Below are 22,729 nucleotides of genomic sequence, written 5' to 3'. Positions count from 1 at the left end.
AAAAAAAAAAAAAAAAATAAACCAATCGCGGGCCGCCACGTGTCAGTGGAGCCCGCGAAACAGTGCAAAAGACGTCTCTTATTTCACGACAGAAGACAACGGTCTCCCCCTTTTTGTGGGGCCCACACCACCTTTTTCCTCTAAAAACCCACCCTGGAACCGCCGTTAATCATGGCCTTACTTGTGGAGAAATAGAGTAACCAGACTTCCCCCTTTTAATCATATGTGAAACTTTAAGAAACTAAATTGTTCTGGCATAGTCCAAAATGTCGATAGGAATGTCCCACTTGAGAAAAATAGGTGATGATGAACATTTTAGTTTTTTTTTAAATATGTAAAAGAAAAAATAGTTACTTTATTGGATAATAATAATAATATGAAGGAAAGTGTTTTAACTGGCTTTGTTTATAGCTAGAGTGTGTATCTAATCATTTTCCTTCTAGTTCTTTCATAGGTATTGGTCATTGGGGGAGGAGATGGAGGTGTCCTGCGTGAAGTTGCACGCCATGCTTCTGTTGAGCATATTGACATGTGTGAAATTGATAAGATGGTGGTCGACGTGAGTCCTCGCTCACACGCTTTCCTCCATCTCTGTTTCAATGAATGCTCATAACTAAACGAATGTTCAGCTGTGTGTATTTTAGTTTAACATGTTTCTACCTTCTTTGGAATCTTCAGGTCTCTAAGCAGTTTTTCCCTAATGTAGCAATTGGATTCGAGGATCCTCGCGTGAACCTCGTCATTGGTGATGGTACGAAACTGCTACCATGTACTTATGTTGTCATTTCCAAATCCACTTTATTCTAACTGTTACGCGGTGGATCATTGCAGGTGTTGCTTTCTTGAACAATGCTGCTGTAGGTTCATACGATGCGGTTATTGTTGACTCATCAGTTCCAATCGGTAACCACTACTACCATCAGATAGTAATTAGATTATGTTGAACAAATTTAACAAGCAGCATTTAACTTCGAGCTGGTGTGTGTGTCAGGTCCTGCAAAGGAGCTTTTTGAGAAACCCTTCTTCCAATCTGCGGCGAGAGCTCTTCGTCCTCGTGGAGTTGTGTGCACTCAGGCTGAAAGCTTGTGGCTTCACATGGACATCATCGAAGACATTGCTTCCAACTGTCGTGACATCTTCAAGAGTTCTGTTAACTACGCGTGGACCAGTGTTCCAACATACCCTAGGCATGTTTAGTAACCTTTACTATTCAATCTCTCATGTTTTGGTGATATAACATAACCTGAATCTCATGTGTTTGTAGTGGGGTTATTGGATTTATGCTTTGTTCAACAGAGGGACCTCATGTTGACTTTAAAGTCCCAGTGAACCCACTTGATGACAGCTCCAGCAAATCAAATGGACCCTTGAAGTTCTACAACGCTGAGGTAAAACTCTCACTATATATACCATTTCATGCGTCTAGACACTTGATTCCTCTTATAGCGTATATTCTCATATCTTCATGGTTTCAGATTCATTCAGCTGCGTTCTGCTTACCTTCTTTTGCCAAGAAGGTGATCGAGTCAAAAGCCACTTGAAAAGGGATTCAAGTAGTTTGGAGGATCGTTGCGTTTATCAAAATAAAAACTTTTTTCAGAGGGAGAGCTCAAAATATTTTTATCTTCTCATACTATTGTTGTTGACTAAATCTAGTTTTAACAAATTTTAAATTTTATCAAAAATTTTATTTAATTTTATGTGTAACTAAATTTATGAAAATAAATTTGAAATATTTATGGAAAAAAATTTAACATTAAAACGATAGACAACAAAATTTTAAGAATCATAAATGTAATATGTAATTATAAGAACCAAAATGCTAATAGAAATAGAAATTTTATTTGAAGTTTATTTTTGAAAAGTAAACATCTGAAGTTATAGAATGTGCAAGAATTGAGAAGGGTGTGAAAGGTCATTATTAAGATTATTAAAACAATGTACAAGGTGAATGTTATTTAACACCCTTTTTAACTCTTTACATCATATTTTATTCTTTTCTACATTTTAATTTAACATACATTCAAATTTTATATTTACAATATTATGTTTAATAAAATTCAACGCATTATCTCAATATTTTATCTAATATCGTTATTTTATGTTTGTTTTGTAAAAGATAATAATCATTAAAAATATGTTTTAAAATCAAGATAACAAAAGTTAAACAATTTAAAATAATTTGATAAAGTTTCTGTTGGTTGGACGATTAGTTTGGAAATTTATAATTATCGGGATTTCGTAGTTAAAAAAGAAACATAAAATTTAAGTGTTAATATAATTATTATTGATATTTTTAATAAAAAGAACATTTTTATTTTATATCCAAATGAAAACAGACTAGTTTCTATTTATAATTTATGAATTATAAACAATGTTAAATTTTGGTATAATTTTTACTTTCCTCATAAAAAGTTTTACTTTAAAATAATTGAATTTAGATAAATTAGTGGAGATAAAAATACAAAATATTAATAGCCAATGAGAATAGAACGTATGACAATGTATGATTCATTTGTTTTACTTTCAACAAGTTGAAAACTTTCAATCCAAATAATTCACCTATATTTTTCTTTCAACAAGTTGAAAATTTTCAATTCCAAATAATCCACTTGCATTCTCGCATTATTCAACTACCCCATTTACCCCATTGCTTTGATTAAACTGTTAAATTAAAAAACTTCAACATGCTCACTGTTAATGGTTTTATAAGTATTCTTTATCTTCCTTCTGGGAACAAGTTGTTATGATAGTACGTGAAAGGAGATGGCTCTAATAACAAAGTAATAAAACAAATATAAAAACAGATTGATAACGAATCTCCACTTCACCTGCTTCTTCTTTATATCTTTCGCTTCAGTTCACATCAATACACAATCCTTCAAAACCCTTGTTCCCTCTCTCTCATTTCGTTATCTCTCTGAGTTTCTTGTTCAGAACAACAGCAGCAATGGATTCCACAGAAGCCTCGGTTACCGATTTGAATAATAAACTGAGAGAAGAGGATGATGACAACACCGCAGCTAACGGAGATCAGAAGAAGGAGCCTGCTTGTTTCTCATCTGTGATTCCTGGGTGGTTCTCCGAGATGAGTCCCATGTGGCCAGGTCTATTCCTCTTTCTTGTTTTATTGTAAAAGAAGCCTTCTTTTCACCATCATCCTCTTGTAGCTGAATTTTTTCGATGATGTGATGATGCAGGAGAGGCACACTCTTTGAAAGTTGAGAAAGTTTTGTTTCAAGGGAAATCAGATTACCAGGATGTCATTGTTTTCCAGGTAACACAGTCATTAACGATGACTTTTGCTTAAATTTTTAACCATCTTTATATGTGTGTTTGGTTTCTGTGGTTTAGTCTGCGACATATGGAAAAGTGTTGGTTTTGGATGGAGTAATCCAACTTACGGAGAGAGACGAATGCGCTTATCAGGAAATGATCACTCATCTTCCTTTGTGCTCTATTCTTAACCCAAAGAAGGTTAACTAATCAAACACTATTGCTTTATTACATCTCTTGCGAACTGTAATTAAGTAGTTGAGGTGTAGCCCTTGTTCGAAACTACGCTAGGCGTAACGCGTGCGCTCAACCCGGACCTAGCGCCGAATCAATTAATCGGGAATTACGCGGGGATTAATCGGAGCCTAGTTTTAAGACTATTATTGCTATATTTATGTTATATATACAATATATTTTTAAGCTTAGTCAAAATATGTTGCATGGTGAAGTGGTTTGTGAGTGATTTTACTTCCAAGAGGTGTTGGGATGGCATAAAAGGCATTGCTATCCATATCAGGTTTTTTCCTTATACTTAAGTAAAGGACAAAAATGACATTTTGCTCCATCATTTTCCCAAACCTACTTTGAGTTCTGTAACTTTTTCTTTCTGCCGTCAACCATTTTTATCATTTGATAATTTGCATAATCGATTCATGCTTTCTCTACCCAAACACATGAACTCAGCTTCAATGAGCTTCGGACATTAAATTACATTTAGACACGCTCCAATAACAGAAACCAAAAAGAAAAATATTTCACAATCTGGGGATCGTCCGTTTGGGAGCTGTGGAATACGCCAGAGAAAGGAGCAGACATGGAAGAATTTAGCGTTTGATTACGCGGCTTCAGACGATTAAACGTCCGCTTTTCTTTATTCTACGTTCTTGGTTGAAAATAAACGTGTTACTGTTTGAGACAACCGAATCGATGATAATCGCTACGTTCGTCCTCCGTGTAGCGTTTATGCAGCCGTAAAAGCGGTGAGGCGGCCGCTTTTTTGAACAATGGGCGTAGCAAAGAACCATGCTTTGTAATATAATGTAATGAAAGGTTATATTAAAACACATGGTCTTAAAATTTTGCGTAGTTTTTCTTATAAGAAAAGGTCCAAAATCTAATTATGGAAAATCTTATTTCTCGGTCAAAAACAAAAGAACCCGAAAAAGATTGGTCTTTCTTTAGAAGAAGGAAGCTGAAAACCACGTGATGGTTAGAAATGTCACGTGAGACTTAGTTATTTAAACAAGACTCTTTTTTTTTATCTTAACAAGACTTAAAATGGACATCAAAACTTTAGGGATTCTTTTTTCATTCTAGCACATGGTATGTTCTAAGTTTGAGCCGGGCCTACTAGTATGCTCACGTTTTTCTTCTCCGGTTTAGTAGGATGACTTAATCAATTACTTGTAGAGAAATACAGAGTAACCAAACTTCTTTTTATCAGATTCGGATGTGAAATTTATAGAAACTAATTGAGCTGGCATAGATGATTAATAGATCACACTCCAGAGCGGTGATAGGAATATCCCCTGTTCGGAACTACGCTAGGCGCTAGGCGGGCGGTAACCCCGGGCCTAGCGAGTTACCGAAAAATCGGAGATTAAGCGGGGCATACGCGGGACCTAGTTTTTAGACATATTATATATATATATATATATAAAACGTTCATAGATAAACATAGTAATCCATTACATCCAATTCATGGAATAAACAAAAATAGATAGTCTTGATCTTGAGAACATACAGAAAAGGTTTTCATCCTTTGTTGTCGAAGATCAAGTAATCACCACGAATGGGAAGATGTGTTAGATATTGTAATGTACCCCTGCAACGACAAACAAAAAACATCAATTTTTTACATATGAATATACAATCAAACGTGAAACTAAGGTTCAAAAAAATTAAAAATCTGTGACCTAGGAAGAGAAAGACATCAAATTGGTTAAAAAAGTTTCAGAACTTAACAAGTGTTTAAGAACTAAGTTAAAAAGCTTCACTAACAACCTAAAGTGAGTTATCCATACAAACAAAACTTGTAAAACAACCTAAGCTGATTCTTCCTCCATCTTGTAGAACTCCTAAAACAAGAGATAACACATGTAAGAATCAGTAATACTCATAAAATTTTCAGAACTCAACAACAGTTTTACAAAACTCATAAAATATAAAAACTCAACAATCTAAATGGGTTTTTTTTCATCTTTAAGAACTCCTACAACATGACTGAACGATTGTGACATTGGTTATTACGAAGAATAGAAACGAAATTACCTCCAGTTTGTGAAACAGAGGAAGGTTGGCTGTTGATGAAGTTAATTCAGCATCAGTTCGTCTCTAACTCTCAATCCACGTTTGATTTCATCTCCACGCTTCAGTTCAACGCTTGATTTTGTCTCCACTTTTTCGATTAGGGTTTCAGGTATCGAAGATCAATCTCAATTAAAGCAACGACGTGTTAAGTGTGTGTCTAGCCTTCTTCGGCTTTGATTTTAATTGAGTTTGAACTGACATTTATCAACCGATTTTATTATTTTCCGCCGCGTTTTAGTATTACGCGGGCGAGTAATGAAAAAATTGCAACCCCGCGTAGAGTCACCGAGTTGGTCCTCTTCGCCACGTTCAGTCTGCAACTACCGCCTAGGCGGACGATTAAGCGGCTAGGCGGCCACGTTTTTGAACAAGGGGAATATCTACTAGAGAAAGATAGAGATTAGGCCTCGGCACATTTACCCGGAACAAAAGAACCGAACCAAACCGAATCAAAAATAGAGGTTTGGTTCGGATTTGGATCCTACCAAATATCCGAGCATATCCTATATCACTAGAACCAAACCATAACCGAACCGAACCAAGAACCAAATGGATACCCAATTTTCTATAATATAATTTAATTATTTATAAATATTAACTATATTTTGTTTTAAAATAATCAAATAATTTTAAATTATGTGAATTATCTAAATATTTATCCGAAAACCCGATTTTTATATTTCATCTGAAAAATCCAAATTTTAAGACTTTTTAACCAAAATTAACCGAATCGGAACCGAATGGAATCTGAAATTATTTTGGATATTAGTCGGTTCCTAACTTTACTAACCGAACCAACCCGAGAACCGAAAAACACACCCCGGAACCGAACCAAATTTTCTAAATATCCGAACGGATCCTAAACTTCTAGAACCGAAAAACCGAACCGGAACCAGAACCGAGAACTGAATGCCCAGGGCTAGAGATGATGATGAACACTTTAGCTTTTTCGATATACAAGAAAAAAATAGGTGCATTGTCAAAAAAATAGGTGCATTGTCTCACGTCCTCTTCTAGCAAAGTTAGAGAACTACAGTTTTTTTTTTTTGATCAACAGAATGAAATAAAGTTAGGTAATAATATTATGAAGGAAAGTGATAATCATTCTGACTTTGCTTTTAGTTAGATTCTGATCAATCCTCTTCTAGTTATTTCATAGGTCTTGGTCATTTGAGGAGGAGGTGGAGGTGTCCTGCCTGAAGTTGCACGCCATGCTTCTGTTGAGCAGATTGACATGTGTGAAATTGATAAAATGGTGGTCGACGTGAGTGCTTAATCTCTGTTTAGTAACCGAATATTCATATGAGTACATATTGGTTTAATGTGTTTCCACATATTTTGACTCTTCAGGTCTCTAAGCAGTTTTTCCCTAATGTAGCAATTAGATTCGATGATCCTCGCGTGAACCTCGTCATTGGTGATGGTACAATACTACCACTATGTACTTATGTTGTCATTTCTAAATCCAGTTTATTCTAACTGTTACGTTTGGTGGATCAATGCAGGTGTTGCTTTCTTGAAGAATGCTATTGAAGGTTCATATGATGCGGTTATTGTTGACTCATCAGACCCAATCGGTACCTACTACTTCCATCAGATTTGTTATTAACAAGCAACCTTTAACTTCGATTATGCATGCTGGTGTGTGTCAGGTCCTGCAAAGGAGCTTTTTGAGAAACCCTTCTTCCAATCTGTGGCGAGAGCTCTTCGTCCTGGTGGAGTTGTGTGCACTCAGGCTGAAAGCTTGTGGCTTCACATGGACATCATCGAAGACATTGTTTCCAACTGTCGTGACATCTTCAAGGGTTCAGTAAACTATGCCTGGACTAGCGTCCCAACATACCCTAGGCATGTTTCGTGACTTTTTTAACATTCAGTCTCTACTCTTCGTGAGTATAACTTAACCTGAATGTGTATCATTTCACGGTTTTTTCTGCAGTGGGGTTATTGGGTTCATGCTCTGTTCAACTGAAGGGCCTCATGTCGACTTCAAAAACCCTGTGAATCCTATTGATGACAGCTCCAGCAAATCAAATGGACCCTTGAAGTTCTACAACGCTGAGGTATAACTAAACATATAAAAAAAACTCTCAATATACCATTTCATGCGTTTAGACACTTGATTCCTCTTAACAAATTAATGTTCTCATTATTTGCGGTTTCAGATTCATTCAGCTGTGTTCTGCTTACCTTCTTTCGCTAAGAAGGTGATCGAGTCAAAAGCGTCTTGAAAGAGAGAGAATTGAGGATAGGATCGTTGCACTTATCAAAATAAAATCTTTTCTGTTTGTTTTCAAGCATGTTTCTGTGACCACCGCAACAAATGCAGACCACCTTTTTTTTTTTTCAGCCACAATAACATCAGTACACATTACATATTATCAAAGCCTGTCTACAAGTCTCATTTCTTTATGCCTCTTTACCATTTATTTAAAGACTAGAACCTTTGGAGGGATCTCAGGCAGCGAAACTCTCTTGAGTAGCTGGAGGCTTAGCTTGTTCTACATCAGCCTTCTTTCTCAAAGGCCTAGTTTTACAATCATGGTAACGTACAACACAGGCCAACCATTTAACCACATTCCCAACACAAATCAAACCTACACAGAGACCAGTGTACAACACTCCGTTCCCACTTGAACTTAAACTGCACTTTGAGTATAAACACGGCATCCTCGTCGTTAGAGCAAAGACCAAGAACATCAACATCATCCAGACATCACGCGTCTCGTGTCCTTTTCGATACCAAGCTGAAAGAGACAAAGCATTGCTTCCAGATACGCCTTCTTCACCATCTTCTCCTTCTTCTTCTAAGACAGAAAATACCAAACTCATGTTCCATCCTGCGCTCCACTTAATGAACTTTGCAGTCAGGTACATGAAGAGAGTAGCCTGAACAAGGACCACCATCGCATAGATCAGAAACGGTACTAAGTCGAGAAAGGTTTGGGGTTGGTGTATGATACCAACAAAGTTTAACTTTTCGGCCCAATGTGAGAAGACACCGAAGAAAGACAAAAGAAAAAAGGGAAGGAAGAAAAGGAACACAGAGGTTGACAAGAGAAGAACATAAAGAGATGTGACCAGACAACCTCCTAGTCTCTTCTGACATATCTTGATAGATCTATGTACCAGATCAATCAACCCCAACGGTTCTTCCTTGGACATGTAAACAGTGGAAGACGCTGCAATGATTGTGGTGGTGGTAAGGAGGTCTAGAATGGTGTAGGGAAAGAAGTAGAGAAGAGATGTCTTGATCAGCCATGGAATCAGATCGTTTTCGGACAAGTCCTCCCAAATATTACGTTGTTGGTAAAGAGATTGGTAAGTGAGATAGTTGGTGGTGGTTTGGAGAAACAGATCATTCTCCGGCAAATCCTTCTCAACGTTGACTTGTTTGGAGAGGAATTGGTAAGTGAAAGAGAGGGTTGTTTGGAGGGAGAGCTCAAAGAAGATCAAGAAACAGAACAATGGAAGAGAACAGAGGAAGACGATGAGTGCAAGATTGATGTTGCTCAAGAGTAGCTTCACAGCTCGTTTTAGTAGCTCAAAGACACTAAGCTTCTTGTCCATCTTCATCTCTGTTGATTATGAAGCACTCGTTTTTTTTTTTGTTGGCAGTAGAAGAAAGAAGATCAAAGATATGTAATAGTTAGTCTTCGATTAAATGTATGGTCGTTGTCTTTCATTGACTTTGACTTATTGACTTCATCTATGTAATTTTTGAATGGTCGTTGGGATTTATTAAACGAAAAACTTATGTACCACTCCTTTTTTAATTGACGATCACTTAGCCACAAGTAGCTTCTTTGCTCTTTGCTCTTTTTGAAGTTTTGTTCTTTTTTTTTTTGAAGTTTTGTTCTTCCTCAGCAAAGAAGAAGATGGACGGTCACAAATTGTCAAAGAAGAAGCGGCTATGTAATTAATGGTCGTTTTACTGCGTTGACTTGGTCCACTAGTCCGGCTACAATTCGTTCTCATGCAAACCTCGGTGCAAGTAAACCTTTGTTTTTTTTTTCTTTTGAATGAATACTAAATTTATTCACCGAAAAACCTTTGTACATCAAGTGAAATATTGTTTATGAGAGACAACTCCTATCTCTTTACAATTTTCAGAACTCCTAAACTACCTAGGGTTTTTACAGTCTTGTACTAAACCAGAACTGCAGCACTTCTTCAAGTCCCTTAACTTTTCTCCCCTGCACCAAACTGAGCTTATTTCGGATGGTCTTATCGATGAGCTTGAGCATAACAGGCAGTGGCATAGATGGTTCTCCATGACGCCGCTTATTCCGTTCTCTCCACAAGGAATACATGGCCACTTGAAGAGCATAACTGATGCAGAAACGCTTCTTATTCTCCATGCTACCTGAGATCAATCGTATTATAGCCTCACTTGAGGTGGAGTAGGAATTGCGCAATAACCCTTTAGTGAGCTGCTCCCAAATCTGAGAGGAAAAAGCACATTCAAAGAAGAGGTGGCTTCTCGTTTTCGGAGCATTCTTGCAGAGTACACATGTAGTGTCAACTCCTTGACTCCAACGAGAGATGCGATCCATAGTTGCAAGTCTATCTTTGAAAGCAATCCAGGTTATGAAAGCGAATTTCAGCGTAGCTTGGGAGAACCAGACCATTCTTCCCCAGTCACACTTCAACCCCGTCTCTCTTATCAGCTGCCAAGTCTCCATGGTAGAGATTTTTGCTTGAACCCCGAGGACTAGCGCCACAGGTCTTTATCCATCTCTGAAATACTCTGCTTCTCAGAGATTATACTCAGCTCCTTTTCAATATCTTGGAGAGAAGCTCTCCTATGCCTCCTTCTCCTCCGATGATTATTTAAAACCTCTTCCACCGTTGCTTCCCTTCGAATACCCATATCTATGATTCCTCTATCTCCAAGCATCTCAGCCAGAACTCCAAAATCACACCACTTGTCATACCAAAAGAAAGTATGACGCCCATTGCCCACCTCCTTCATGTTGAAGGTCTTTGCTACTGCCCTCAGTTTTAGCATCTTCCGCCAAATCCAAAAGCCCCTCTGCGTGTTACCACTCACTTCCCAAAAGCTCTTCTTCTTAAGCAGATTAGATTTAATCCATTTCCCCCACAACGAATCACCCACCAACATTCTCCAAATGAGTTTCAAGCCATAGACAATATTTACTTCTTTTAGTGCTCGAATCCCCAAACCTCCTTCGTTTATTGGCTTGCACACATCCTGCCAAGCCATTTTTTCTCCAGTACTCTTCAGCTCCGGACCTGACCAGAGAAAAGCTGAACATAGTTGTTCAAATTCCTTTATGCATTGACTCGGGAGTCTGAAAGCCCCTGCCCAGAAGTATACAGTACTCATTAGCACTGATTTAATCAGAAGCAATCTTCCAGCATAGGAGAGAAACCGGCTCGTCCAAGTGCTAATTCTCCCTCTGATCCTTTTTATAAGTGGCAAATAATCCGGTCTTTTCATGGCTTGAGTCATCAAGGGTAAGCCCAAGTAGCGAACCGGGAGATCCCCCACAGCGAGAGGGAAGTTTCTCAATATTCTGTGTCTCTCCTCTTCGACTATACCAGCCATATAGATCGTGGACTTCTCTAAACTTATAGATAGGCCCGACCAACTTGAGAATTCATCAAAGACCATAAGTGCACCTTCTATGGACTCCTTTGAGCCTTCTACAAACACCATTAGATCGTCGGCAAAACATAAGCTTCTACAAACACCATTAGATCGTTGGCAAAACATAAGTGAGTGAGAGAAAGAGACTGACATCGGGGATGAAGTCTGAATCTGTTCTCTCTTGCGGTCTTATCGAGCTTTAGAGATAGAACATTCATGCAGACGACGAATAATTAGGGTGATAGCGAGCAGCCCTGTCTCAGCCCCCTAGCACTTTGGAAATAGCCTGCAATATCCCCGTTAACTTGAACTGAAAAGGACGGAGAGGCAATACAGAGCGTGATCCAATGGATGAATCTTGCCGGAAACCCCAAAGCCCTTAGACTGTTCAGCAGAAAAGGACCATTGGACCGAGTCGAATGCCTTCGAGATGTCAATTTTCATAGCACACCGGGGGGAGGTCGTGTCCTTGTGGTAGTCTTTTACTAACTCAGAAGCTAACAACACGTTTTCCATCATGAGTCTACCTTTCACAAACGCAAACTGGTTTTCCACAATAACCTTCGGTAAAATAATTTTCAGACGGTTAGCAAGAATTTTAGACACCACTTTGTATAGCACATTACAACACGCTATGGGCCTAAAATCCTTCATCTCCTGCGCATCAGTCTTTTTTGGAACCAGCGCTAAGATTGTGGAGTTGATACCTTTCGGAAGGAACCCCAGTTTGAAGACCGACTGGACTGCTGTAGTAAAATCCGAAGCTATTATTGGCCATGTTGTCTTGAAGAATTCACAGGGGAAACCATCGGGCCCCGGTGATTTGTTTGATGGCATGGAGAACAAAACTCTACGGATCTCCTCCTCGTAGACTTCAGCCTCTAGAAGCCTACAATCTTCAGTGGAGCATTCAAAATCCAGGAGGTCTCTTAGCTCCTACTCTGTAGCTCCCTGAAACGCCACAGGAACTTTGTTTAACATTTATGAGAAGAACCTCTCTGCTTCCCATTTAATCTCCGAATGTTTTTTAACAATTCTTCCATCATGACATCTTATCTCCCTCATTGAGTTTTGAGCCTGCCTAGTCTTGATCGAGTTATGGCAGGTCGTGTTGTTCTGATCACCCACATCTAACCAGTGCAGTTTAGACTTCTGTTTTAGAAAGTTTTCCTCAAGCTCAGCCACATGCAACCACTTCTCATACGCTTCACCCTCTTCCCGAATTGCCTCACTGGTTGGGTTAACTAGAGTGATTTTCTGCTTCTCACATAAAGTAACGTGTGCTTCATGTGCTCTGATAGATAGATTACCCAACTTCTCTCTACCTAACTCTTTGATCAGGGGCTTAAGATTCTTGAGCTTTTTTGAGAACCTATACATAGCAGAGGTAGACAGGAACAACTTCTCCGTTGAGTCCCAATACTCCTTGACCATTGGTATGAACTTAGGTAGTTTACCTATCGCGTTTAATTATTTAAACGGTCGCTTTATCTTCTCCAAATCTTGCAAAACTTGAACTCTATATCGCAAGTGGTCGGAACAGCCTCATGGCTCAAAAATAGAATAAGCGTTGGTGAATCTATGAAGCGCCTTGTCATTTATTAGGACCCTGTCAAGCTTCTTACACACCAACCCGTGCTCCCTCTTATTGCACCACATGAATAACGGCCCCTGGAACGCCATGTCCGAGAGATTGCAATGTAGAGTCATTCTTTGGAAATCTCGCATCCCACTAGACACTCTAGCCATACTGTCAAACTCTGAATGTTCCCCTCCCTCTAAAATTTCATTAAAATCACCCATAACTATCCACGCTTTGCTTTGAAAAAGTGGAGAGTTGTGATGGTGACATAGATCTTCCCACAAGTTTTTCCTTTCTTCAGCCTGATTACTGGCATATACGAAAGAACAGAAAAACTCCTCCTCTCCTGGAAGAGCAACCGCACATGTGATCAACTGATCAGTTTTATATACCGGAGTCATGCGAACCGTATTTCTCCATAGTAGCCAAATTCTACCTCCCTGGCTGTGCTCGTAATATGCCATAGTAGACCAACCACTGAAAGCAGAGCCTAAAATTCTTCCCGCCTTTATTTCCTTTACTCTTGTCTCCAAAATACACCCAAACTTTAAATCTTTATTACTTAACCAATCCTTAACCACTGAATGCTTCAAGCGTTTGTTAAAACCACACACATTCCAGAAGAAACTCGACATAATTAAAGATGGCGAGAGGAAGACCTTGTGCTCATTGCCAAAGGATTAATATCATGTGACTTAGCCTTCTTCTCTTTTATCCCCTTTACAGTACTCTGTTTACGCTTTGTACCTGTCTCTTTCGCCTCACACTCCTGATCTGCTTGAGATTGTTGAGCGAGACCCTCCACGTTCCCAACCATGCCCCTCTCACTGTCAGGAATACTCACTATAGGAAGCACTTGGCCCTTTTCCGAGATGTCCCCCTCCTCTTGTTCCTCCTCAACACTAAGAACTGCAAACTTGGACACATATATATGAAGATCCTCTAATTGACAAGGTGTTCTCACTGGGGAGCGTCCAACCTTTGTTGGAGATACTAGCGCCCAGTTTGTCTCTCCCCCAACTTCATCATCCCCAGTATCTGCATTCTCTTCCTCCTGTTGTGTCTCTTCTACTTCCAGTATCTCATCCCCCTTAGATATTTCCAAATTCTCCACCTGAACTTCCACATCGCTATTGTGCGTGTGTGGAGGTTTCAAGCTCACTTCAGCCCCTTTGGTTGTGTCTTTGGGAGGAAGGTTCACTTCTTTCCCTTGCAACACACACACCTCTGTTGTATGACCCCACTTGTCACATAGCTTACACCTAGATGGGAGCCAGGGGAAGTGGAAACCCACCACAAACTCTTTACCATTCTTTGTAAAATTGATCTCTTTGGGCAGAGGCTTCGAAATATCCACTTTAGCAAAGACTTTGGCGACTTCCAAATTGGTGCAAGCAACAGTCTCCGGATGCAACCTGTCTGGGAACCCCACAACGCTTGTTATAAAACTGAGACCCTCCCATGAGTACATGTGAAGAGGAACCCCTTGTAGATGCACCCACATTGGAATTGCCTCTTCCTCCTGCTTCTCTTCCTCTGCTCGCGGAGTCCATTTCGTGACAACCATTGGAACTCCAACAATATTCCACATGCTCCTTTTTAGAATCTTTTCCTCCGCCTTCGGGCTTGAGACTCGAAACCTCATAGTTGTTGCATTAACTTCAAAGACCTCCACCTTCATAGAAGCATCGCCGTATTTCCATATCTTATTCAAGACCATGTGAACCTTCGCCACGTGAGGAGATATGTCAAGGAACTTCCCGACCACAAAGTCCTCCCATAGCGGAGTCTAACTCTTTAAAGCATCATCCGGAATCATCACTGAGTGCAAACCATCCTTATTAGAGACCTCCACATCATACTTCTTCAGAACTTTCTTATCCTGCGCAACATCGACCCAACTCGGGACCTTCTTCTTCGAAACTGCTGATAAATCTGACTTCCCCACCGTAGAACCCTCATCGACAACCTCCTTAGCACCCACAACCCTCTCCTGAGAGCCTGGCGAGTCCGGCGGCGCTGCGGAAATCATCCTCGAAACTCTAGTTCGAAATCGCCACAAAATCACCCACAGAGACGGTGCGTTTCGCATCTTTTTTTTTCAATACATAAACTTTATCAGATCGCAAGTAAACCTTTGAGCCAGTTGACTCAAACCCAAGTAAAAAAGCATCACGTGAATGGATGTTGTGGAGGTCACGTAGAAGTAGACGAAGAAAGAAGATCAAAGATCTGTAATAGTTAGTCTTCGATTAAACAAATGGTCGCTGTCCTTCATCGACTTTGACTTCTTGACTTCATTAAGTTTCGTGTTGAAGTAATTCTAAATTTGGTAACATTATTTTTTAGTCTAACTATCACACCAAATTATATACCAAAATAATATATTTTTTATTCTGCTAGATGTTTAAAAGAAATTGCTTCACAAAAATTATACTATTTAAATTTTCTATACAGAAATTATAAACTTTAACAAAATTAGTTGTCTTTATTGAATTGCTATTAGTTGGAAAGGAAATAATATTATATATTAAATTTCAGCTTTAATAATTTAATAACATTAGTTATATGTAATTAATTATTTATATTTACAAAATTTAAATTTTATATTTATTTGGAAAATTTGATTATTTTATGTTTCAAGTAGTGTTTATTTTAAATATTTTTATTTTATTTTAGTTAAATTATTTATTTTATGTAAATATTAGTTAAATATTTATACATTTAAAATGAAAAATAAATTTATTTTATTATAATTTGGTGTAATTTTTAATACACATTTAGATATATTATTAACTAAAAATAAAAAAATATGAATTATATTTTAATGTTTAATAATGTGAAAATAACAATAAAAATAAAAGTAGCATGATATTCATATTTTTAATTTAAATTAGAAACAATTAATAATATTACATATTTCTAATTAAATTACTATAATAAAAATATTCTTTTAATATTTGGTATAATAAATATTGTTGAGAACATTATAACTGAAGTTCTAAACACACTATCTAAGGGCATGATTAACCTCGGCCTGAGCCAGAATTATTAACTTATGATTTGATATTTTTTTGTTTTTTTATATTTTTCAGCTAAAAGACGGCTCTTATATCTCTTATTTAAGAGACGGTTCTTAACTTTTCTTAGTTAAAATCTTAAAAAAATTAAGAACCGTCTTTTATCTGAATCTAAGAACCCCAGTTAAAATACAGGGGTCAATGATTGTGTAAGAGCAGCATTAGCGAAGAGGTATCCAAAAGAATTTCTCATTAATTAAATTAAATGATTAAATGTTAAAAGAAAATTTAATACAATGAAAACGTGACAGCACATCAAGAAGTTTCTTCCCATGTACAAAATATTTCTTCCCGCAGAAGCGTCTTATTCTCTTTTCTCCTCCTTTTCTATTTTTTAATCTAGTTAATGCTGAGATATCTTTTGAGATACCATTGCTGGTGGTGCTGTGAGGCACTTGCTAAGAGACTGGCCTTGCTCAACACTTATTCTTGTTTCTCTTATAATATAAAAAGAACCGATCAAAACTTAATCGCAGATAGTAGTGCATATAAGTTAGGTGTGAAACTGTTAGACCATCATTATCGGGGTCTCTTGATCCCAGTATTTAGTGTTTTTAGATTTTAAAAAAAAAAAAAAAAAGTTAAGCAACGTCGCTTAATTTAGGTCCAGAAAAGACGGATCTTGTGGGGACGCGTGTCACACTCTCCAGTTTCTTTCTCTCTCTCTCGAAAGTCATCTCCTCTCCTTCTTCACCGATCTATGCACCGAGATCCTCCGAGCTCACGCTGGGACCTCGAACTCGCCATCTCCTCCTTCACATCACCATCTGACCCTCGCGAAGATGACCCTTCGTCTTCCCGCGTCGACGGCAGGTGAAGCGATGTTATCTCCATCGGTTCGGATTCTGGGTCGCCGGTGGAGCTTTGACGTATTAGCTTGGTGCGATAGGGTTTGGATCAGGTCGCGGCGGCGGGTCTGAGTCATCGTCGTCGGTTTCTTCGGCGGCAGGTGAAGCGATGTTATCTCTGGTATGTTTGGCTTTGAACTTTCGTATTGAATCTCAGAGCGATTAGGATGATGGGTTTGAAAGAAACTTGGTTTTGTTATTCGAAAGTGTGATCCTTGTAATGCAGACATTAGGCTCGGTCAAAATCTAGTGTAATTGGCATAGGATGATATATGTGTTGAAGTTGTTTGATTTGTTTGATGTTGGTATATAGCTGCTGGAGCTTTTGTTGTTGTTGAGATGTTGTATAGCTCTGATCTACTTGCACTTGTTTGCCCTTTCTTCAAATGGAATGTATATTGCTACAGCATCTGAGCAAGGAACTCTGATCCGAGTCCATCTTGTTTCTGAATCAACTAAGGTGAATGAACAGTTGCTTTTTGGTATACATAACACATTTTGTCTTTCTACAGATTCTTAAATTTTTTTCTTGTGTTTGCAGTCATATAGTTTCAGGAGGGGGACATACCCATCAACAATATACTCACACTCTCTTTTGGACCGTCCACACAGCTACCTGATATATTGATTGCTACGAGTTCTTCAGGCTCCGTTCATGCCTTCTCTTTAATGTTGGCCATAAACCAGAGGTGAGGATTAAGAATCACTCTCTTACTTCCCTTACACTTGTGTTAAGAGTCTTCTTTCATGTTTTCTTTGTTCGCAGAAGCAAAAGGTATACTATATCGTGATGATAATGGGAAGCCTCTTGTCTTGGAGTGTGTCAGAGAAGCTGAGCGTAGGATTGCTGGCACCTCCTTCATGTAAAGATTCCTCTCTTCTCCTCAATGCTTCTCTTGATTGAGCTGACGAAATTGATTGCTAAAGTTGTGTAATTGAGTAAAGTTCTTCTGGAATCAAAATAGCTACTTTTCTCTGTTTCTTGCTTCGTTAAACCAATTTTATATATTCAAAGACCTAAGATTTGTAACTTCACTTTTTCTTTCGACGCTTGTTAGGTTTGTAATGGTTATATTTAATGTTGACAGTCTCATGTTTTATTGAAACCGGTTATGTATTCGTTTTGCTGTAAACCCCGTCTTCTTCTCATGTTTTCATGTTTTTGCATTATTATTTTGACCAGTCTCATGTGCTGCTTATTATGGTTATGTTTCATGTTGACAGTCTCATGTGCTGTTATTATTTTGCAGGTCACGAAGTAGGTCATTGCAGGTAACGAAGTAGATTCATTTTGCAGGTCACGGAGTAGATTCATTGTAGTCTTGGCTTTGTGTGTCATGAAATTCATGGAGTAGGACATTGTAGTCTTGTCTTTGTTTTAAGAACTCAATACTAAGAGCATGAGGCCATGATTAAAAAAAAAAAAAAAAAATTAAAAAGCAAATCAATCGCAGACCGCCACGTGTCAGTGGGGCCCGCGAACAGTGTAAGAAACTCACTAAAATCGATTCTTAATTAGTAGTTTTTGTAACCGATCCTTAAGGGTTTTGTGGGGGTCCACGCACTAAGAAACCCACTAAGAACCCCGGATAATCATGCTCTGATTAACCCATAAACCCATTTGGGTTTCTTATTCATTATTTTATTAATTAAAACTAATTAAGAACCTTAGTCAAAGGCTGCTTTAATTTTAGGTCTCCAATGGTAGTTTCCTATTTTGGAGTTCTTAAAAAAAAATAAGAATACAAAGAAGAAAACAACACAATCTTTTCTTCTTCCGTGACTACAACAATACAAGCTTCAGTCCCTACAAGAATACAAAGAAAATTGACATGAGACAGAGATTGTGTGTTTCACTCCTGTGACACTGAGCTTCCTCCACTGAGACAACATGAGACTAAGCTTTTCCGTGACTACCACACACGAGAAGATCACAAGACTACAATGCTACACTCCTACAAAACCAAGACAAGAACATTAATAACCACAGTTTTTATATCACCAATAACGAAGGCAAGAAGATGCGACAGAGAACACAAGAACACTCTATTATATACCAACAAGATGAGACAGAGAACACAAGCTGACACAAACATAAGCATTTATATAAGCCATAAGAAGAACAAGTAACAGAGCAGTATCAATTACAATGATAAGCTTGGAAAAGTGAAAACTACATTGGAAAATAATGAAAACATAGCAGTATCAATTACAATGCCAAGAACGAAAGCAAAAGAAAGTAACTTTTACACAAACATGATCATAACCAAGTGATCAAAGCACACAGCGCATCAAACTTAAACTGCATCTAGCTCATATCATGTTGCATTATCATTAACAATCATGAAAACACACAACTTCTTATCTTTAGAGTTTAGACTATCAACGAGCTTTCAATCAAATCATATTAGTGAATTCCAAACTCAAATTTCACAATCATATTAGTGTAATAACCAAACACAATAACTCCATGTTTACATAGTAATCATATATCTCATTTTTGTTATGTTAAAGAAAAGAGTCAAGCCAGCGTACTCAAACTCTGGTCCACCGTAAGAAGACGGCGAACTGTGGGTGCCTTTACGGATGCAGAGCTTGGATATCTCTATGTTATCTGGCCAAGCAGAACACACGATCTCCAAGGATTCACCAGAAATGCCCTTAAAGATGTTGACAAGAAATGTCATGGTTGGTTCTTTTGAGACAACGCATGAGATGGTTCCGGAGATGACTCGTCCCACTGTTGCTGGAACCGCTGAGTTTCTTGTTGCTCTGAATGCAAACAGCATAGCAGACATCAGCCTTTCTCACCCGTTCAAAGTAGTTCCACAAAACATATGTCAATCTCTTTGATTTCTGCAGGATGATCTCATTTGATTCATCCATCATCACCAACAAAACTCTTTCCTGCACCAAAAAAATCTCTACCCATTAATTAAAACAACAAACTTTAGACTCAAAAACAAAACACTTTATATCGTTTACACGATGACAATGGGATGATGAGAGATACGAAGATCATCCTAAAGAAAATAAACCCAATCATCATCATCATCAGCATTATACAATTATATCAAAACCAAAAATACCATCATACACAAAACTCACTGATGAACCAAAAATTACTAGTCATTGATAAAAGCAACAAACTTTAAACCGGAAAATGAACACTTTATCGTTTCTTCACAATTACAATGGCATGACGCGAGCAGCAAGAATCATGATCATAAAGAAACTAGACCCCATCATCAGCATTATACAGTTATATCAAATCCAAACACATCATTATCATAACAAAAAGTTACTGCAAAAAGAAATAAAATTGTGCTTAGAGCTATAAATTCGGATCCTTTACACTGGAGCAAGAAACCCTTTTGAGATTTGCTAACAGCACAGAGTTTTTTTTTCATATGAAGAGAGTGAGAGACGAAACAGAGGAAAAGTTTGAAATTGGTTTACTTTTTTTTTGTAAAAGAAAAAGTGTTTTCAGAATCTGTGAAGAGTTCGGAGGATCCGAGGAGTTTGTTTTTAAGGGTTACGGGTGGGAAGAAGCTGGATCGAAGAAATCCGATGGGGCGATTCTGCATGGGTTATTACGAATCGAGCCATCGACAGAGATGAGTGTAGCAGAGACGACGATTTGGTGAACCATGCAGTCGGTTTCGATTTCAACCCTTCGTTCGAAGAACACGAGAGACACAAAATAAAATAATGTGAGAAAAGAAAATACAAAAACATTCTACTTTTCCTCGTGTGCTGATACGTGGGTGAAAAACCCTTCTAATAATCGGTCACAAAACACGTTAGTTAAGGATCGGTAATCTGTATTTTCTTTTCTTTTCATTTTATTAAATTACTTATCCCCTATATATTAAAAGAGAATTCATTTTAGTGATTTATGCTGACATGACATTAATATAGAGCTTCTCAGGAAAATTGTTATAATTCTATTGGTCGATTTTTTTGAATTTTATTTTTCATTTATTTTAATCAATCGCTTATGTAGACAAGCCAAAAACTATTGTCGATTTCGTTAAGCTCATATATAGCTAGGGGGATAATTATCGATTTAATTTAGCCTTGGGCAAGATTTAGAACTAAGACAAATATTAAAAATTTTCCTTATTATTCAAACAGTAAACTTGCGCATGTTGATATCATATTAATTACATTTGCTTAGAAAATATTTTAATGTTTCTAATTTGGTTGTTTGTTTTTAGTAACTTACATTTCTAATATGGATTACTTGCGCAAGTTGAAATTATTGAATATGCAAATAACTTATTGACAAAATTTGTTTTTAATAACTTACCTTTCTAATATGGATTACTTGCGCAAGTTGAAATCATTAAATATGCAAATCACTTATTGACAATACACATTTAATATCTTTCTTTAAGCGTTTGATTTATTTATTATGTAAATTATTGTGCGTCGTTAATATGAGAAATAGATCGACTGTATATATACAGAAAACAAAGGTCTTATAATGCAAATTCTTGAATGACTCTACCGATCATGCGTCTCTCTTCTCCCAACAGGGCAAGAAATGTCCTAACCAGGACGCCATGATTGTCTGGGAGGTGCGTTTGTTCTGTTAAAACCAATTTTGTTAATTAGTATGTGTACATTCTCATTAAATGTATTACTTCAATATAGTTCTTATTGCTGTAAGTTCTATATAACTATCTTCATTTACTTTCTAAAAGTATGCCATCAAATGTTTTACTCCAAGGACCATTGGTTTAATTGTCAAATATATAACTTTTTGAAGTTTTATCTTTTTAATAAGTTGTATAGGCTTAGTGTCACTCAGATGAATATTTGATTTTTTTTTGAAATGTTTCAGAATTTTGGGTCAATGGAGGACACTGTATTTTGTGGTGTATTTGATGGACATGGTCCTTACGGTCACGTTATCGCAAAGAGAGTCAGGAATTTGCTTCCGCTCAAATTAGGCTCTCACTTGGAGTCCTATCTCTCATGCGAAGAGGTTTTTAAAGAGATCAGCCTCAACACTGCTGACAGAATGACCTCTGACAGCCTTGTGCAAATATCTGCTAATGGTGAATCCCGAGTCTACAACAAGGATCAGGATATGGTTCAGATGCTGTTGACCTCGATTGTTAAAGCCTACAGATTCATGGACAAGGAATTGAAGATGCAAGTGGATGTTGATTGCTTTTGTAGTGGTACTACTGCAGTTACTATGGTTAAGCAGGTAGATAGTTGGACCAAATATTCTCATGTTGTGTCTGAGTTTTGTTGCGAAAAGTCCTTTTCATTTGTATTTTCTTTTGTTCTTTGGGTTATTTTGTTTAGGGTCAACATCTTGTTGTTGGAAACATTGGGGATTCAAGAGCAGTATTGGGTACGAGGAATAAAGAGAATAAACTTGTTCCTTTTCAGTTAACTGAAGATCTCAAACCAGATGTTCCAGGTTATTTTACTACTACATCTTCCTCTTCACAAAGGTTTTTATAACCAGTTTCATCATCCTTAAGTTCTTCTTACGGAACTACTGTGAGGAAACTTTAGTTTTAGCTTTTAAGCATTTGAGAAGATAATTTGGTTTTTATCAATTAAAGTTGGGAGTTTTGATGTTACCAGCTGAAGCAGCAAGGATAAAGAGATGCAGAGGACGTATATTTGCTCTCCGGGATGAACCAGGAGTTGCCCGCCTCTGGCTTCCTAACCACAACTCACCTGGTCTGGCCATGGCGCGTGCTTTTGAAGATTTTTGCCTTAAGGACTTTGGTCTTATTTCTGTGCCTGACGTGTCCTACCGACGCCTCACTGAGAAATATGAATTTGTTGTCTTGGCAACTGATTGGGTAAGAGATATCACACTGTCAATGAAATAGTATTAGTAAAAAGTCCAATAGTTCTGAATAAATGCATATAATAGAGGTACAAAACTATTTAGTCTCTTAAGTGTGTTCTTGAAACTTTGCTAGATATGGGATGTATTCACGAATGAAGAAGTTGTGGAGATTGTAGCGAAAGCACCAACACGTTG

At 37.7% G+C, this 22,729-nt stretch overlaps 6 protein-coding genes and 1 long non-coding RNA gene across 10 annotated transcripts in view; 5 read left to right on the top strand and 2 right to left on the bottom strand.

Annotated features, from left to right (window-relative positions):
* Positions 1-1,755, top strand: part of LOC106306755 (spermidine synthase 1-like) — a 2,683-nt gene extending 928 nt beyond the window's left edge. Inside the window, exons 4-9 of the mRNA XM_013743487.1 lie at positions 455-559; positions 679-751; positions 832-903; positions 992-1,187; positions 1,265-1,388; positions 1,476-1,755. Coding sequence (XP_013598941.1) covers positions 455-559; positions 679-751; positions 832-903; positions 992-1,187; positions 1,265-1,388; positions 1,476-1,541 — 636 coding nt within the window. The 3' untranslated portion in view covers positions 1,542-1,755. The remainder of the gene's footprint in view (positions 1-454; positions 560-678; positions 752-831; positions 904-991; positions 1,188-1,264; positions 1,389-1,475) is intronic.
* A 1,095-nt stretch (positions 1,756-2,850) lies between these two features.
* Positions 2,851-7,852, top strand: LOC106306756 (spermidine synthase 1-like). Of its 2 annotated transcripts, XM_013743489.1 has the most exons (9): positions 2,853-3,107; positions 3,201-3,277; positions 3,355-3,477; positions 6,746-6,850; positions 6,937-7,009; positions 7,092-7,163; positions 7,239-7,434; positions 7,526-7,649; positions 7,752-7,852. In XM_013743489.1, exons 4-9 carry the CDS (start codon positions 6,821-6,823, stop codon positions 7,815-7,817), a joined length of 561 nt encoding a protein of 186 aa, XP_013598943.1. In that variant the 5' UTR covers positions 2,853-3,107; positions 3,201-3,277; positions 3,355-3,477; positions 6,746-6,820; the 3' UTR covers positions 7,818-7,852. The 2 variants fall into 2 exon arrangements, with proteins under 2 accessions (XP_013598942.1, XP_013598943.1); XM_013743488.1 differs by having other exon boundaries at positions 2,851-3,107; positions 6,746-7,009.
* On the top strand, positions 2,951-3,486 carry LOC106302803 (spermidine synthase 1-like). Its single transcript, XM_013739231.1, has 3 exons — positions 2,951-3,107; positions 3,201-3,277; positions 3,355-3,486. The coding sequence occupies exons 1-3, from the start codon at positions 2,951-2,953 to the stop codon at positions 3,484-3,486; spliced, it is 366 nt and encodes a 121-aa protein (XP_013594685.1).
* Positions 7,853-7,996: 144 nt separating the features above from the next.
* On the bottom strand, positions 7,997-9,224 carry LOC106306754. The gene has a single exon (XM_013743486.1). The coding sequence runs from the start codon at positions 9,160-9,162 to the stop codon at positions 8,044-8,046; it is 1,119 nt and encodes a 372-aa protein (XP_013598940.1). The 5' UTR covers positions 9,163-9,224; the 3' UTR covers positions 7,997-8,043.
* Positions 9,225-9,722: 498 nt separating this feature from the next.
* On the bottom strand, positions 9,723-10,271 carry LOC106302802. The gene has a single exon (XM_013739230.1). It carries the CDS (start codon positions 10,269-10,271, stop codon positions 9,723-9,725), a length of 549 nt encoding a protein of 182 aa, XP_013594684.1.
* A 6,173-nt stretch (positions 10,272-16,444) lies between these two features.
* LOC106304579 lies at positions 16,445-18,111 on the top strand. 3 transcript variants are annotated; one of them, XR_001262773.1, is made up of 5 exons: positions 16,445-16,831; positions 17,024-17,170; positions 17,252-17,399; positions 17,477-17,573; positions 17,961-18,111. It is a non-coding gene; the product is annotated as an uncharacterized LOC106304579 (long non-coding RNA). The 3 variants fall into 3 exon arrangements; XR_001262774.1 differs by having other exon boundaries at positions 16,446-16,831; positions 17,118-17,170; XR_001262772.1 differs by lacking the exon at positions 16,445-16,831 and having other exon boundaries at positions 16,838-17,170.
* Positions 18,112-21,203: 3,092 nt separating this feature from the next.
* LOC106302801 (probable protein phosphatase 2C 74) overlaps positions 21,204-22,729 on the top strand; it is a gene marked incomplete at its 5' end in the record, with an annotated part of 1,885 nt that continues 359 nt past the window's right edge. Inside the window, 5 exons of the mRNA XM_013739229.1 lie at positions 21,204-21,293; positions 21,560-21,931; positions 22,033-22,150; positions 22,321-22,544; positions 22,668-22,725. Of these exons, the coding sequence (XP_013594683.1) occupies positions 21,204-21,293; positions 21,560-21,931; positions 22,033-22,150; positions 22,321-22,544; positions 22,668-22,725 (862 nt within the window). The remainder of the gene's footprint in view (positions 21,294-21,559; positions 21,932-22,032; positions 22,151-22,320; positions 22,545-22,667; positions 22,726-22,729) is intronic.

This window comes from Brassica oleracea, chromosome C7 (genome assembly GCF_000695525.1).
Source record: "Brassica oleracea var. oleracea cultivar TO1000 chromosome C7, BOL, whole genome shotgun sequence".
In the NCBI taxonomy this organism is placed as follows: domain Eukaryota; kingdom Viridiplantae; phylum Streptophyta; class Magnoliopsida; order Brassicales; family Brassicaceae; genus Brassica; species Brassica oleracea.
This window is presented reverse-complemented; position numbering and strand designations above follow the sequence as displayed.